Raw genomic sequence first — 17,874 nt, forward strand, 5'->3', positions numbered from 1 at the left:
ACTTGATGTTTGTGACTTATAACTAGAGTTAAAAATGGAGGACATATTACATTGCTTAACAGGGATCATTTCTGATGATGAAAATGTTCTTGCATGTTTGCAATTTTATTACTTTACTTGCATCCAAAACTGCCATGTTTTTCTTCCACACATAAACACACACAGTGAGATAAAGGATTCTATAAGTGTTAATATTGCAGAGTCAGCCCTTAAAACTAGATGAATGGGTGTGTAATAAAGCCTGGGTGTGTCTCTTGTCTGAGTTTTAAAAACAGATGCAGAATGTTGACTAACAGGTTTTGAAGCCTTCTCTGTTCACGGACACCTCGTCTTTCACTTAATTCCATCAGCCTGAGTCAGTCGGTTGCCCTGACTAAAGTTCCTCCTCTAATTGTCTCTATCTTTTTCACTCAAGTAGCCCCTCCTGTTCTTATTTGTATACACTCACTTGCTGTTGTTGGGAAGTTTTCACCAGTCGTTCTAAACAAACCAGATTCAGCCAACCCTATAGGCTGAGGAAGGCTGTTTGATGGCCTCTGATTATAAAATAAGAGCTTGAAAATAAGGCTTGAAGGGCCAGCAGCAGTAGCAGTATAATGTCTGAGAATCTCTGCTATATACCCAGGACCCTGGCCTTGTAGGACTTTATATTATTAAGATTATTAAGACCCTCAATCAGTCCAAGTAACTGATGGGCCACAGCTTTCTCTCAACTGGTTGGGGGTGAAGGGAAGGAGACAGGACAAAGGCGACACCCTGGTTGTGTAATTTGTATTTTACTGCTTGCATTCAGCCTTTTTGCACTTCTTTCTATGGTGACATATATAATCATTGATCCAAGGGAAAAGATTGATGGCTCGAGGTAATCCAGATTTTAAAGAGGCTACATTATCAAGAAATGATCTACAAAGATCATTAAATCATTCATGTAAATCACTGAAACTTGAAAACCCAGGTGTTCAAATGTACAAATAGGAGAACAGAGCTGCTGAATTCTCATTAACAATGCCAGAATGAGTCTGTTATGGGAACACAAAATTAGTTTTGACAGTAAATCAGACGTACAAAGGTTGTTTAAGGACAGGCCACAAGTAGAAACATACTCCAGGGTGTGTTCACCGATAAGAACAGGACTATTAAGAATATTACAACTACAGGAAAGATCTAAGAAAGAAGATTTGTAAGTTAAAGTCACCAACCATAATGAACTGGTCAAATTAAAGAACAACAGATGAAAACACATTTGAGAGTTTATTTAGGAATTCAGAAGGGAATTTAGGAGGAATAAAAAGGAATAAAAATATAAGAAGGGAGTAGAAATTTGATGAAAATGTTACAGTCTCCTTCTGTGTGTTATAATTACAGAGTTTAGTAAATGTGATCAGATTTTGAGGTCAGTGACTTATCATTTTGTCTCAAATTGTGATCACTGAGTAATTTGGATAATAAGTACAACTTAGCATAAGATAGGGTACAGGGTGGTGATAGTGTTGTGGACATAGGATAGCAACACAGTGGACTTAGTTTGTGAAGGCTGCAGAGAAAGCTGGCAGATAAAACAGAACTACTCATGGCTGAAAAGGGGAAGAAGGCTCCAGAGGCAGTCACGTGTAGCAAAATGTACAATATACAGCATGTTAACTGCTAGAAATGAGCTAACTAACCGGTTGGGCCGGTTTTCATCTGTCCTAAAAAGGAAGAACAGATTAAAATTGTCAATAAAACCATTGTAGAGAGCTTTGCATTTATTCTGAAGCCAGGTGTTGAGGCTGAGGAGCCTGCTAAAATGCCCCACACTGTTTTAAAAGCAGAGGTTAAAAAGCTCTTCCCAGTCAGCTCAGACTGCGGACAAGCTTACCCTGATCCTCATTTCCCTAAGGTGTTAGGTTACTGTGAGGCAGGGAAGGGAAGGACAGGGTGTGGTGGAAGGGAGTAACCTTGTGGAAATATACTGAAAGGGACAAGTCCATGACAACCATGACATCATCTATGCATGTTTCTGTGTTGCCTTATTAAAGAGATGGAGGGAATTTGGCTTGTTTGTCCAGCGTGATGGAACATTTAGGACCATTCACTTCTCAGTGCAGGTTATTTTTTGTCCTGGCATACAGAATTTACCTGTGTACAGTAGATCTGCCTCATGCTTAGATTTACATGTTGCTCAGAGTCAGGACAACTTAGTGCTTGAATAGCAAAAGATATAGTTTCTTACTTCTACCGTGCCAGTCAGAGTGTGGAGTGTTTGTTACAGCTTGACACAATGCAGACTTACAATACACAAATGCTGCTTTCATTTCTGAAATGTGGTGGTTGCTGCACTGCAGGCAGCGTTGGAGTTTGCAAACATCATGTCAACACACCCAGCTGGAGCAAATCCTCACTAAGGAAGTTTTAACCAGGATACACACGGTCGCAAACAGGTATGTTTGTGCTCAGCATTGCAGCACTGTGAGTGTATTGTGTGCAATCCAGGCTGCAGATTAAAACCTCCAGAAAATAAAAAGGCTTGTGCAGAAGAGTGCTATAAGCAGGAAAGTGTTTATGGCCCTGAAGGTATGCCTGCAGGTGAGAGAGTATACCACAGAAAAGATGCCTGTTTTACAATGGGCCTGATATTTAGACATTTAGGGAAAGTCAAAGAATCTTAAGAGGCCTTGTAGCTGAAACACTGGCATACTTTTTAATTGTTTCATAATGAATTTAACTCACTTGTGCATGTATAAGCTCAGTTTTTGGCTGTTTATTCTTCCCTGCTATGTCCTGATGTTACAGCTGAGACAGGGGGGAAAACCTGATGCAGAAATAGGAAAAAAGGAGATCTTTTGTATTGCTTACTTTTTAGTTTGAGGCTAAATGCTCACCTGAAATGTGACTACTTATGTTCATCAATCATTTGTTATGCAAAGTTTACATTTATGTAAAGCCTTATGATGATTAAGCCTAAGCTGTTGTTCTCTGCAAGCAGAGGACAGCTCTGTAAGGGACTAAATAAAAGCTGATAGTATATAGTACAAATGTGTGTTTCTTTTAAGAAAAAAGATATTCGTGTTGTTGTGCTTATTTTAGCTCCAGAATGTTCTCTGTTGTGCTGTTATCATTCACAGCAGTTAACTTCATGCGACATGATAAGCAGGTTTTGCTTAATCCTTAGGGTGTGTATTCACGCACAGTGACACCCCAATAACATTCTGAGAAAGCTTATCCACTGCTGATATTTTCCATGAATGTGATGTTTAATTTAGCACTGTCCATTTGTTAGTCCATGGGTTTGTCATCACAGTAAACCCTCATTGTATTATTACAGCACCTGAAGTAGGCACTCCTCCTATTCCTGCTCTCATTTGAATTCTTTCTTCTGTCCTGTCAGGTGGAGCTCCTGCTGTTTCACCTGTTTTGAAAGCTGGTACTCTGCAGACTAACACCACAAGAAAATTCAGGTAAATAATAATAATTATGACAATTACGCTTTTGGATTGTGTTTTATTAAAATATAACCTTGTGAGCCCCGTGTCTTTGTGGTACAAAGTGGGGAAGAGCTGACTTTGAGTCTTGGAACCAGCTGGAGATTGATGTTTTGTCTTTTATGTACTCATTTTCAGGAAGTGTAACACATTATCCATCAGTAGTATGTTTTAATCTCTTTCTGCTTTCTTTCCATGACCAACAGGTCAACTTGACATATATGATATCTTGCTCTCTGCCTTCATCACCTTCTTCTTCATCTTGAAAGTACAAATCCTACAGGCCATGTCCGACCAGTTATTCCAAAACCAACATGAACAGGCCTACATGTCCCTGATGAGGGGCCTGAAGGAGCTGGACCTACAGGGACCCTATGTTCCCAGTGACTTGGTCCTGATTGGAGACCATGCCTTTCCTTTAGCAATGAACAGCCGAGGTCAGGTGCTGATGGCTGCCTCTCTGTACGGCAGTGGAAGGATTGTGGTCCTGGGTCATGAGGGCTACTTGACAGCCTTTCCTGCTCTGGTAGAAAATGCTGTGACCTGGTTGAGAGGTGATGGATCTGATAACCTCTCTGTAGGGGTACACACATATGCCAGTGCAGTTGCTGATAACCTCCAAAAATCCAGCTTCCAAGTAGAAGTTGTGGGAGCTTTCAGTGACAAGCTGGGAGTTGGTGTTTATGTGACCGATGCCTACAGCGTGGGCTCAGACCCAACAGAGCTGGTGGCATTTCTGAAAGCTGGAGGAGGGGTGCTGATAGCTGGGCAGGCGTGGAGTTGGGCTGAAAATCACCCCAAAGAGAACACACTGCATCAGTTTGATGGGAATAAAGTGTCGGGAGTGGCAGGGATCTACTTTTCCAAGAACCGTGGTGAAGTGGAGAACCTGCCTGTCTATCCTCTCAGATCCTCCTGGGTGTCCGTACATGCTATAACCTCCTGGGTGTCTTGTAAACCCACAAGATAAATACAACATGAAATAAATTGTCTACTATAGCTCATTTTATTCATTTTTTTATTACACAATAACAAAGATTCCAATTTTATCAAAAGTGAACAGCTTATTTGTCACTTATTTATTTCTGTTGCATGTTAAATATATTTTATTCTTTAATGTTCGCCAATTTCTAGAGTGTAAAAAATGAAAATGCAAACAAAGTTAAATTTTAAGTAAATATCATGATTTTTAAAAATCGTATCAAACGTCAGCGAGTTTTTATATTATTACTAGAAGATTGAATATTTAAGTACATAAATTCCTTGCTCAGATGATGAAAATAAACGCAAGGTTTTGTATTTTGTAAGGAATCGCTGCTATTATTTTTTCAATGTGAATGCATTCCTAGTTGTATAATAAGAACATATCATACATTTATATGAATTTAAAAAAATATTAAAAAATGAAATAGCTTTGAAATCAGCTGTTTTTGCTTTAATTGTTGTACTAAGAACCATACCATGTCATTGCACTGCCTCATACTTCTCCCAAAGAATTACAAATATAATCACAATGAATGGAAATGCATAAAATTATTCTGAAATCAATTCAATAGACTGTGTCTTTCCATCTTAACATGTATTTTCCCTTTTATTCTTCGCCATTTCAAATACAGCTTAGGTAAGGATTTTGAGGATGACTTAGAGTTCTTACTCCAGGGAATTTCAGAGTTCGAGCTCCCAGAGGGGTCAACTTCTTCTGAGGTTCTAGTCCACGGCCCGCTAGCCTTTCCCATCGGTACCACAGATGATGGACGGGCATTCCTGGCAGGAGCCTACTATGGAAAGGGACGAGTCATTTTGATTTCACATGAAGGATTTCTGGGACTCGAGGTAAAGTTGACACCATGTATTAGTCCTAAATTAGTTTTTTCATAAACATACAACAAGAATTTGCTGCTACTGTATAGGAATGCACTATTTTATAGATAGCATGACCTAGTAAATATGATTCCCCAAAAGTTGATTCAGTTCATCTGGATGTAGCATTTTCAGTGGGAGAAACGTTTTCGTCACTAATCCAAGTGAGACTCAAGAAGTCACTTGGATTAGTTTGTTATTCATTAAATCTTTGTTGTTTGAAACTATTTTGGAGCCGTGGGAGTGTCATGTTTTTTTGCACACAATGCATTCTGGGAAGATGACATGTATTGGTTGTCGGCAGTATAGGCACTTTCGTTCAACTTACCTGTTTTGATTTTTTATAGTGTAGCAGTGGTATTAATTTACTTGCCTATTAGTGACCTGGTTACGACTTGGTAGATCAGCACTGTACCGGTCATGGAGGCTAACAGGGGCTGCCCAAAGAACATCTGGATTAAGACATACGGCTTCAAAGTTTTGGTGCCTTGTGTTGCATGGAGAATCTGTAAAAATAACAATATCGTAATTTCACTGTATAATAAAAATTAGAATTCTATTAATGTTTTTATCACGCGGTTATGCGATACCATGGATAGCTGCTGCCATAAAATTGATCTCTTTACAGCAAACGCTCTCAGTCGCCGTTGCCATTGGCAAGCAATAGCTGCACAGACACCAGTAGTTTTCCCTCACTCTCGCATCCTCGTGTGAGGGATTGTTTTCATCTTCATCTAAACTAAGTTCTGGTTGACTATTTTCATCCTCTCTCTCATTTTGCTCTGGTTGAAACTGGAAAGGTTGAACAGAAGCCATTTCCAAGCTGTGCATTTATCCCGATATAAGACATCTATCGTCCGATAACGATATAAATCACAAAAATGTAACATTTTCTGTAAATGTGAATGTCGGGCAGCTCGACTTGCGTGAAGTGTTTCCAGTGCAACCGAATCGAGTGTTTTAACGATGCACTACCTAGAGTGCATTGAGAAGTAAATAACAAAGGGCGGATAACCTACTAGTAAATCAAAACATTTCCTTTATATAAGACTGTGCTTCTAAAAAGGAAAACATTTAGCGACATAACTAGCTTTATAATATATCAAATAACCGCAAATAGCCACGGCCGCCGTTTTCTTTGTATATATCATTGAAAGCACTAAGTACATATTTTTTTGACCGCTTTTTTTTTTGCTTCTCATCCGTAAAACATGCATCTTAATAGCCGGAGTTCCTTTTTTTTAAATGTTTCTGAAAATAAACTAATGGTTTTACCATCGTTGTTGCCAACCCCAAACCTTCTGTAGTGTGGTTATATATCAGATAAACACACGACTGTATTCTTACTGCTTTTCTTCCTTTATTTTAGAGCATGGCTTCAATTTGGAAAAATGCTGTTCACTGGTTGGATGAAGGCCTACTAGCAAATCGGTTTTATATAAGATGTGGGTTGCGTATTTTACTGCCACATATATATTATTTGGTGTACATATGATGGAGCCTGCACTCAAGCTCCTCAGTGATTCAGGACTGAAGTGTGAGCAGACAAACTTCAGGGAAGACCTCAGCGTGTTTGTGTGTACAGCGTATGTCAATGAGAATTTGGAGGAAATCAAACATTTTGTGGCAGAGGGAGGAGGCCTGCTGATTGGAGGACATGCCTGGTGGTGGGCTTATACAAATCCTGGGCAAAATGTGCTAACTGAATTCTCAGGTATGATAATGCACCACAAGAGTCTAAGCACATAATGTTGTGGATCTTGTTGATCCCAGATAATATGACTTATACCTTCTGGGCTTTAATTAGCATCCTTCAGACTAAGGAGAGTGTATTGGTCGTAGGCTGTTGGAAAAAACGACCCAAACTCAGTACTTCCAGAATGAAGACAGTAAATTAATTTGCAGTGCAAAACAGTTCCAATAAATGTTATCTCCTTAGCAGTGACTTCCCAGCTCCTGGTGCAGTGAATCCGTTTCCACCATCTTTCTCCAAAACTGAGCCTCACACAGGAGTATCGTTGCGACTTGTTTACTGAACCTTCTTTTCAGTACATGTTCAGAACATCAGTGTCCGTTCACTGCCTCCTACAGGACACTCTCTTCTTCCACCTTCTTACAACATTAATGCGACACAGAACCGATACTGCCTCTCCTTGCATTACCATTGTACAACACACTCATTCTATCTGTTTCTTCAGATGAATAACAGGAACTTAGGATGGATGTATCTATGAATAATAACTGTTATGCATACCAATATATTTAGATAAAAACTAATTTCTTTCAATACCACACTAACCCTTAGTCCCGGAAAAACTTAATTGTACTAAGTGTTACTGTCACTGAAGAGTGTAGTAATTTTGGTGTAGTAATTAGTGGATTTTAGAAAAATGATATGCTTCCCCGTTTCAGGTGATGATGCTTTGGTCTGTACTCAGGGATGTGATAGATTTCTTTTTTTGGATGGTGAGGTTAGACAGAGGCCCTAAAGAGTTAGACTTAAGAGAAACCTTAATCTTAATTTGCTCAGCTTCACGTTGTGTTAGTTTATTAATCATTATTACTGTTGCCGTGGCTGTGATCAGCAGCTATTTCAGAACCTATAACAAATTTGAGCAGTTTGGCTAGTCATCTGTTTCCGGTTCTTCACCCATATATCCTCGCTACCTATTGTTGTGGTTTCTTCCTGTTCTTGTCTAGATGATCTACATATTTGTGTTTGCAGTGCCTAGAATTGCTAAAGTTGTCTTTCATGGCCTTTAATGTGTTGCACCAACTTTACCTTGTCCATGAACTTTGAAACTTCTTCTAAGATAGCGGATGATAAGAATGTTTGAAATTTCTTCAGGGTCTGGTTCAAAGGTAACAATGACAGCTCAGTAAGATGTGTCCTTTACATATATTTAGTCAGAATAAAAAATAGCTAAACAACAAAAGACTGCACAAATATCCCAACAAAAGACAGCACAAACAGAACAAAAGACTAAATAGGTCCAAGCCTTTATAACAGTAATCCACCAAGAAAAAGAGGAAGAGGGGCTTCCAGGGTCTGAGAGGCACCAGATGGTTATATTGAAGATACTTGTATGGTTTCACTAACAGTTAACTGGTTATACATATCCTGAAACTAATGTGTAAAAAATTTGTATTTGATCTAGATTGTTTTTTTCCATTTCTAAGATATGGTGGCAGAGGCCTTTTACCCTGATGCCAGCTGTTCTTACATTCTGTAAGAGCCAGTGTATAATCCTATCAGATCAAACTACAGAATGCATAACTAAAATAACTAATGAGAATTAAATATTTTCAATAGAACACAGACACCAGACATTAGATAAAGCAATAAGTAATGTACTTGAATAACAAATGTAAAGCACTTAAAACAGAGCAGAGCTCTTATTTTATTTATGTAAACAAGGACCTGAGGACTTGTATTAATGACTGTGGTAGCCCATAGCCCTTCTCCTAGTTTATAAAACACATATAAACAAAACTCCAGCAATGTTTCCAGAAGTCCTGCAAGGCTAAAAAGCGTATTTGTTGAATGACCACAATGAACTATGCATTTTTCCTCTTGAAACTGACACTTGGAGTCTTCTCTTCAAAGCTAATAGCCCAAAGATTGTGATATTCCTATTACTGCAGCATTTCTGGTCCCTTTTATGTGAAAATGAGGACCACCACCTTTATCTTTAACTATTAGTACCACTGTTTTGCACATGTCCAACTACCAACCTCTGTATATTTTATATATTTTATTTTATTGTTTACTCTATTTAATTTGTAAAATATGTATACACACACACACACACACACACACACACACACACACGTAGAAAAACATATTTAGTATACACATCCAGTAATGCATATACTCTTATATATTGTACAGATATTTATTACTCTCAGATTTAGCCATTCTTATATTTTGCTTGTTTTACGTTATTGTACTTTTGCACAACTCTGTTGCTTGTGAAGCTCGCACACAAGAATTTCACTTGCATGTACTGTACTAGTGTACCTGCACATGTGATGTGACAATAAAAGTGATTTGATTTATCTACAAATCTACAGTTAGGTCAATAGCTTGACAAATTATGTCACTTAAGCAATGAATTACTTTTAGGCCTCTAAAACTGGAACTTAAAAATGGCTGTAAATCCTAAACAATATTTTTCTTAAACCCTGTGAATCAAAACTGAAAGTCTTCACTTCATTCACATTATGATTGTTTGATTTAAAGTCCAATGCAGTGGTGTACAGAAGTAAAGCTAGAAGAATCGTGTCTTTGTCCAACAAATTATGGACCCAACTGCCCACATAGCAAAGTTGGTATGGCCTGGATCTGGCCCATGCAATGTGCTTACACATGGCCCATATACTGCAAAGAATGACGGCCCTTTGGTGGTCCAGATCAGGTTTGCCAGATGTGGCCCACACATGGGCCAGCACAAGGCCAGTTACAGACACACTGGTGGTCCTGTGCTTGCCCATGTGTGGGTTACCTCTGGTAAGCCAGATCTGGGGCACCAAAGGGCCGTCATTCTTTGCAGTATGTGTGCCATGTGTAAGCACAATGTGTAGGCCAGATCCGGGCCATACCAATTTTGCTATGCGGGATACAGTGCTCTAATAGCCTACAGTGATGATAAGATGTCATATCTTGCCCAGATAACCAACCTCCTGTAGTTTAATGGAAAATCAAAGTCATCAAACTTCCAACAATACACCAGAGTATATTAAGTCAGATTTTCTTTAATGTTTTTTCAGGGAACAAGATCCTGACCCAAATGGGATTGAGCCTGTTGCCAGCAACAATTGGAGGAGGATCATACAAAGCCCCTGTACCCAGCCAGGCTGTTAAAGACAGCTACCACTTTCGCCACCTTCTAAGCCGCTTCGCTGCCCATGTGACTACAGGTGAAGAACTTAGCCAGCACGAGGAGAGATATCTGAAAAAGCTGGGCAGTGACTGCAACATCTACTTGCAGATGAAAGCCCATGACTCCTCCCACTACAGACAAGTGTTGGCCACACTCACGAATATATTAATGACATCAGGCCTGCCAGAAGTGAGTGGAAAACATAATATAAACAAATTCCAACAGAATGAAACAGTACTGGTTGACTTGTCACAGCTATCAGTCACCAATAAGCGGCAGCTGCTCTATTTATGTGTGTTTGGGTTTTGGTTGTTTTTTGAGTTGCAGATACTGTAATAATGTGTGAAAGATCAGTTTTAACAACTTTCATAACTCATTTTCAAGGTGAGTGACAGCTGCCCTGTGAACAGTCCCAAAGACCATCTCCTCCTTGCTCTGGGGACAGAGGTTTATAAGGTTTCCCCAGATCCCGATGCTCTACTGCCCTACCTCATCAAGGACAACCCAATGATGCCTGTTGTCTATAACCACCGGATCAAGTTTGATGTTAATACAGCAGGTCAGATCTCACTGCTGTGTTCAAATATGTGAATTGTCATGATCCTGGGTCGAGCGACCCAGTGTTTGAGTTTATGTATCTTTTGTATTCTTTTGTGCCTTAGCTTAGTTCACCTTGTTTATTTCTAGATTGCAATTTAGTCTTGTTCCCTTATGTCATCTCCCCCTGCACTCAGTCTCCCTGGTTTCTGCATCTACCTTTCTTGTCTATGCAGTTATGTTAAGTTCATGTCATGTTTTATCTCCATGTCTAATCTCCATGTTTCCTGTTTTTACTTTGAAAGTCTATATTCAATGTCAGTGTATTTAGTTTCACTTCTCCTGTCCTGTCGTTAGGTTCATGTGTGTCAGCTGTGCTCCCATGTGTGGCCACTTCCCCTGATCATCCCTCATGTGTATTTAGTCTCTGTGTTTCATGCAGTCTGTGTCGCGTCGTCTGTGTTTCCACCCTCCATGTTGTCACAGCCAGTCTCTGTATCTATAGTTATGGTTTCCCGTGTCTTCATAGCTTTTCCTAGTATCATTTTCCCAGTTTAATTATAGTTTAGTTTATCACTGCGTTTCTGCCTTGTTCGCACTTCTTGTCACCAGCCACAATAAAGGCTTGCTTTCAGTTAAGTTTACTCCAGCCTACTCTCGTGTGTTCGCACCTGGGTCCACACACACACCACCGCACGGTCTGCCTCCTCAGATCGTGACATGAATGTGGTTATAATTTTATTTTAGGTACAATATGTGTAATTTTAATTGCACAGTAATGTTAAACATAATGCAGTAATGTATCTTACTTGATATTACACAGTTTTAATCTGTCAACCTCGCTGTAGAAAACTATGAAATAGAGTTTTAAAAATTCAGATTTCATAAATGTAAATGTCAACTGTGATTTTTAAAAAAAATAAAATTGTGTGTTTCAGATATGGAAGAGTGGATCAGCACAGGCCTCTACCTCTCTCCTGGTATGAAGACCTATATGTCCATACCACCTCAGATTGTCAACAAGGATTGGATGGTACTGCATATGAAATCAATTGATTTTGTGTTCAGTGGTAATGCTGCACTGTGATTGGATGCCTCCTGAAAGCCTCAGCTTGTGGCTAATAGATATTGAAACCTCAGCCTTCAATTTCTATCCATCTGTATCCAATGTGACATCACCCAAAGTTTTTAAAGCCTCATCTTCAGTATTGTGGCCATAGTCATGTTGAGTTTTTTAAAGCCAAAAGTGACCATAGTGGGATGAAGGAAAGTTAAGTTACCCAATTTAACAAGGTCACACAGACACAAAAATATATTTGCAAGGACAACTACATCAAAAATGTTCAAAATGGAATTGGTAGAAAGATCAGATTTGGCAGTGAGATTCCTATCAGGCAATGCAGTCATGGTCCAAAAACTCACGTGTAAAAATAATCCCAATACATTTTTTATGAAGGGCTAAACTAACCATAGAGACAAAAACCCTTTTCTGATATAAAGCAACCACTTGAAAGACTGCAGTTTCTTGCATTTATTCAGTTAACCAACATGCTTACAATGCATTTTCCTTTTGTTCTGTAGATTCAGATAGGGTGCCAAACTGATTCTCTGCACCACAATGAGGAGCTGAAGAGACCACCATCTGTCCATGAGCGATTTCCTGTCACCTCAGAGATGATACAGGTTTGGAACCTGTGGGGAGGACTCATCTACCTGGTGGCCCCACCCAAAACACAAGAGAAGGGGTTGTTGGTCACAGTGCAGATGGCTGTACCTGCTCCATATTATAAGTCTGGTGAGTCTGCAGTTGATTGGATTTTATTTTGTGTTTATGCAAGTGTGTATTCAAGCAACATTTTAACTATGAATTAGGTTTTCTTAACTGTTAATCAGATCTACTAATTGCATAATAATCATTCTGTACTTTATAATGTGTTTTTACATCTAAGGGAGAAATATAATGTACTGTATAGAATGAACTTTGTAATTTATGTTATGAGCATTCGTTTTCTGTGGGCCACTGTTATTAATGAAACCCCATATAAAGCCTCTTTTTGTTTTTGTAGATCTTGATGTGACACAAGTTTGTATCTAGTATGGGACGTTTTAAGTTAGTGTTAGCGAAACCCTAAATCTGCTTTTTATGTGTCATAGCCCAAAGCATTTTAATAAATCCACTCCTCTCTTTGTTCTTTTCAGGTGTAACAACTGCAGCTGAGTGGTCGTTGCTGCGCACAGCTCCTTCACCCTGGGCAGAGTTGGAGTTTGAAAACATCATCCTCACCGTACCGTCAGATGCTGTTCGGGATCTGGAGCGCCCTGACGAGCTAGCCGCTCTGTGGGATGAAATGATGAGGGCCATTGCAGATCTGGCTGCCAAACCACACAAATTTCCCCGCAAGGAGCGCTTTGTGGCAGATGTGCAGATTTCTCACGGTAAGTGCATTTGACCTCATGTTGTACAGTACACACCTTGCGTGACTGGTTACACGTGGACCAGTCTTTGGTAGCGCTAATGCACAGAAAATCAACCACTGGCATTTACACTTAAAGATAATTTTAAGTTTCACCAAACCAGCATGTCCATGCTAACAGTATTTACCTTTTCTTTATTTCCTGTCATATGTATACCATTACAATAGTCGACTGTAACAGTCTCAAGGAGCAAGTGAAAGGGAGCTATATTGGCTGGTATCTATTCAATGTATCTGTATCTCCCTGGGCCACTGTATATATCCAATAAAGGCTAAAAGGCCAGAAAAATAACCATTTAAAAAAAAAAAAAACAACCTTTGGGCCATGGTCTGGATGTAGGTCTGGCATTAGGTCCACCAGGAGAGAGAAGAGTGGAGTTAACAATACTGAACTTGGAAACATGTCACCATGGTGAGAGTGCATGGCAGTCTGAGGGAGGGAATGTTCTGGTTTACTGGGTGAGTGAAAGAGTAGTTCATGGAGGGAGACGGTGGGTTTGTTGGCCTACAGGCTGTTGAGTTCTAGGAGGACAGACAGGTAGACAGAGATGATGATTTGGCACATTTTCTTAATAAGAGGAGCTGAATCAGTGGAAGGAGTAAAGTGGCTGAGGTGAATCCTTCATTCTTTCGCTTCGGATGGAGTCAATGGGAACAGAAAGGCAGAAGTGTTAATACAAGAGAGCTGGAAAAACATTAGGGAGTAGATGTACCTTGTTGACCCTGATAGAAAACAATTGATCCCAGCTCTGAACCAGGATTCCACCTAGGAGGGTGGAGGGAAACCATTCCCACACCTGGACGGAATGGTGTGGGAAGAAAACATAGTAACCAACACAAATCAGTGTGGACCATGACTCAAGACTGCCAGTGACTTGATAGCCTGAATCCACATTTTCGTCAAGGACCTGGTTGCTGATGTGAAAACAAATCATCTGCATCCCACGTCTACATGGAACACCTGGGTATGCCAGCGGTGTTGTTCTGCCTTGCCTGCTGTGTTTATATATTTCAGGCTGTTCCATTCACGTGGTATGCCCGCTGCATCCTCCCTGGTTCTATTAGCTTCCCATGCAGTTCCTTCTGTGAGTTTGGCCTGGAGTGGGTATTTCATGGATAGCCTGCAAAACATAAGCATCCTGACTTGCCGGGCTTCAATTTAATGTAATCCATGTAGGTGTGAATAGGAGGCAGCTGCTGTCCAGCCTATAGATGCTTTCCTCCAATGACCCACCTGGAAGCTCAGATGATCCCTCCTATTGCTGTGGTGAAGACTAGTGGAGAGATTAGGCATCCTGCCATTATTCGTACTTCCAATCATCAACATAATATTGTAATATACATAGTGTAATGACGCTTTTGTTTGGTTGTTTGTTCAGAGTGGGGCCAATTGCATATCTCTTTTTTTGTCTATCAAAGCTGTAAAATCTTTTCATTGTTCTTTTTCTGTTCAGGCTGGATGCATGCAGGTTATCCTATCATGGCACACAAAATGACAGCTCAGGAGCTGGTTGGTGTTAAAAAAGGTAGTCCCTTGTGGGGCCCCATCCATGAACTGGGACACAACCAACAGAGAGCTTGCTGGGAGTTCCCACCAAACACCACAGAGTGTACATGCAACCTGTGGTCAGTGTATGTGAATGAAGAGGTGCTGGGCATCCACAGGGAGAAGGTGGAGTAAATCACATGTGCCCTTGAGACCAATGGCCACAAATGCTTATCTTATATTGTTACGCTTTTTATGACAATGAGCATCAACACAACTCTTCTGATCTAATATAACGACAAACCACTTAACTTTGTTTAGAGTACAGTATTTTACAATGACATCATCCTATATTGTTTAATGCAGACTGAAGATGCCATGACTTCAGCAAACCGACAAAGTCGAATAAATGACTATGTTGCAGGAGGCAGGACGCTTGACAAGTGGGGCTTTTTTGTTGCTCTGGAAACATATATGCAGGTAGGTGAATTCTACTCTTTAGAGAAAGTGTGCTTTGTCCACACTGTTGTGACCTGTTTTCATTGGAAATTTTAAAAAAAGAAAGAAAAAAAGTCAGAGTCTATAGCTCCATTTGATCCCATCACTCTTAACATCCACCAAGTTACCAGTGACCAACTTAGGGCTAGAGTTAGGTTTATGTTTCAGGAACTGTAAAATGATATCTTTTAAATCAGTAATTAAGTCACTATCAATAAAGTGTAGAGACAGAATTAAAACATTATCTTCACAGTCAGAAATAAGCCTGAAATGAACACTTTGTTGCACATAACATGATTACCAGTTTATTTTGACTTTGTTTCCGCATCTGTAGCTCCAGGAAAGGTTTGGCTGGGATGCCTTTAAGAAGGTGTTTGCTGCGTATCATCACATGAGTGACTTCCCCGGTGACAACAAAGGAAAGATGAACCTGTACGTTGAGACATTCTCCCAGACTGTGGGGATGGACCTGACTGGTTTCTTTAAGGCCTGGGGCTGGCTAATAGAAACAGCCACTGAGGAGAAGCTCTCCGCACTGCCTCCCTGGAGTGATCACCCCATGACCCAGTATGACTAAACCGCAGACCACTGCAGTGTGCAGAGAAATGGCTTCAACTACTATCATAAGTTGAAGTGAATGATGGGCAACACGGTGAACTGATTTGGTGTTTGGTGTTCTGTTTTAACAACATTTATGAGAGTATCTGAATAGAAAAACAGAAATGATGTACTGAGGGTCCAGGTATTAAATTTAGGTTGAATTTTTCTTTCTTTGATTGTGATGTTCCTGTAGAGGGGAAGTACAGTAGCCTTTCACTTACTGCCAGGTAGAATAGACTTTCGATGGTATAAGGAGTGGGATCTTTGCCTTTATTTTATAGCAGAAAATATGACCTGTAATACATGTTCTGTTCTGAAATCAAGGCATTACACTACTATAGCATACATTGCAATCATTTGTCTTCCACTGTGCTCTATAAAGAAAAAAATGCATTAATGGTCTGTTGTGCTCTTGATTTCTGTTTGCCAACCTTTTCCAGTCTCTTTTACTGGATACTTGCACTGCAACGCTTTCCTTATATGAAAAGAAGTTTACAAAGAAATTTACATTTAAGAGAATACAGGGAATTTTTTTCAAGGTTATACTGTAAGAACTAATACTATTAGAGAAGTGGATTTTCTTGTATGAATAACTGCATGTTTCATTCGCTCTGCTGTTGTACTTTAATGTTTAAATAATGCTGGTTCATAACACAGAGGTCAGACTTTATATAAACTAACTTTGTCTTTACTTTCAGTACACATATATCTGTTAGCTCACAATTGAAATACACTAAATAAATGTGAATTATACCTCTCAGACACTTCCTTTTTCATTCAGCTCTGGAGAGAAACTTTAGAGTTTAGGGTTATTTCTGTGCTGAAGAAGATTATCTGTTGAAGACAAATGCAGGCATCGATAACAGACAACAAGAGTACAGGTGTGTGTGAGTGGATGGGAAGATCAGTAGAACAGGTGCATGTGAGAGTCAGGTGACAGGTCAAGAAAGAAAGAAAGGCTGAGGACATCTACTGGTGATATGGAGAACTGCATGAAGGGGAAACTGAATGTGGCAAAAGGAAGCGACCAATAGAAAGAATGGATAGAGTAAACACAATATAATTGGGACAGGTGTGTCAGGTGACAAGAGACATATGGATGGTGTGTTACTGTGAGTCAATTGAGGAATGGCAGAGAGTTGTGGAGTGCTGAAGCCTTGGGAAAACATGCCATGGCAACCATGACATCACATATGTGTATCCTTGTTTTCCCATTAGGGATACACACACATGTATAATCCTCGTTTAAATGGGATTTATATTCTCACTCACAGATATCCCTACACCTGTTATCTCACCTGTAGCTCCAGGAAAACTTTGGCTGGGATGCTGAAAAAAGCTTTATCTGCTTGCCACCACATAAACAACTTCCCCAGTGACAACACAGGAAAGATGAACCTGTTTGCTGAGACTTTCTGGCTGGGCCATAAAAAACGGCTACTATAGCTCTCCTTCCCGGACTGATCACCCCCCTCTGGCTCAGTAAGACTGAAGCTTAGACCACTACAGACTGAAAAACAAAGATTATAAATTTAAGGGATTTTTTGTTATTCACTGTAGTTAATCGATATTGTTCTTTTTATAAAATGCATTGTAATATTAACATGAAACCATTCAGCTGGTAAATCCGATAACTTCTATTGTGATCATGTTAGTGGGGAAATGTTAACTGTTAGATGTGTCGAGAGGACTCACATCTTTTCACCAAAGTCTGTTAGTCAGAGTTTGTGAGACTGTTTTAATACACTACTATTGGCATCCCTATTTGTATACCTTATGTCTATTATTTGCTGACAAATAAAGTTAAAAATAAGTAAGTTAAAGTAATTCATTTTTATAAAATATGTTGCATTTGCAGGGCGCTCTATGGCGAATGTGATAGGCTCCAGCCTGTGATGGATGGGTATGCCATGTAATGATAGGTATGAGAGTATTATATGCTGTAAGATTAAAATATTAAGACACTTCTGATCTTTCTGGGTCCAATTATTTATAGTACTATCAGAAACATTTCAATATTAATTTCCATGCAGATCTTAGAGAAGAAGACAAACTATATAACTATGATTTGTGGT

General features: G+C 39.6%; 1 protein-coding gene across 1 annotated transcript; it reads left to right on the forward strand.

Moving 5' to 3' along the window:
• The first annotated feature begins 1,912 nt into the window (after window positions 1-1,912).
• Window positions 1,913-16,555, forward strand: LOC116323696 (TRPM8 channel-associated factor homolog). The gene is made up of 14 exons (XM_039622396.1): window positions 1,913-2,420; window positions 3,368-3,437; window positions 3,668-4,382; window positions 5,078-5,294; window positions 6,691-6,766; window positions 6,808-7,035; window positions 10,092-10,393; window positions 10,589-10,763; window positions 11,680-11,774; window positions 12,323-12,536; window positions 12,941-13,177; window positions 14,670-14,887; window positions 15,068-15,181; window positions 15,534-16,555. Exons 3-14 carry the CDS (start codon window positions 3,748-3,750, stop codon window positions 15,774-15,776), a joined length of 2,754 nt encoding a protein of 917 aa, XP_039478330.1. The 5' UTR covers window positions 1,913-2,420; window positions 3,368-3,437; window positions 3,668-3,747; the 3' UTR covers window positions 15,777-16,555.
• The last annotated feature ends 1,319 nt before the right edge of the window (window positions 16,556-17,874 follow it).

Source organism: Oreochromis aureus, linkage group 14 (assembly GCF_013358895.1).
Source record: "Oreochromis aureus strain Israel breed Guangdong linkage group 14, ZZ_aureus, whole genome shotgun sequence".
NCBI classification, from domain to species: Eukaryota; Metazoa; Chordata; class Actinopteri; order Cichliformes; family Cichlidae; genus Oreochromis; species Oreochromis aureus.

Bases quoted from the DNA above. Each gene is read 5' to 3' on its own strand.
- LOC116323696 (XM_039622396.1), top strand. From the start codon at position 3,748: ATGTCCGACCAGTTATTCCAAAACCAACATGAACAGGCCTACATGTCC. The intron at 5,295-6,690 runs GTAAAGTTGACA...CCTTTATTTTAG, and splicing joins AAGGATTTCTGGGACTCGAG to AGCATGGCTTCAATTTGGAA. The intron at 10,764-11,679 runs GTCAGATCTCAC...TGTGTGTTTCAG, and splicing joins GTTTGATGTTAATACAGCAG to ATATGGAAGAGTGGATCAGC.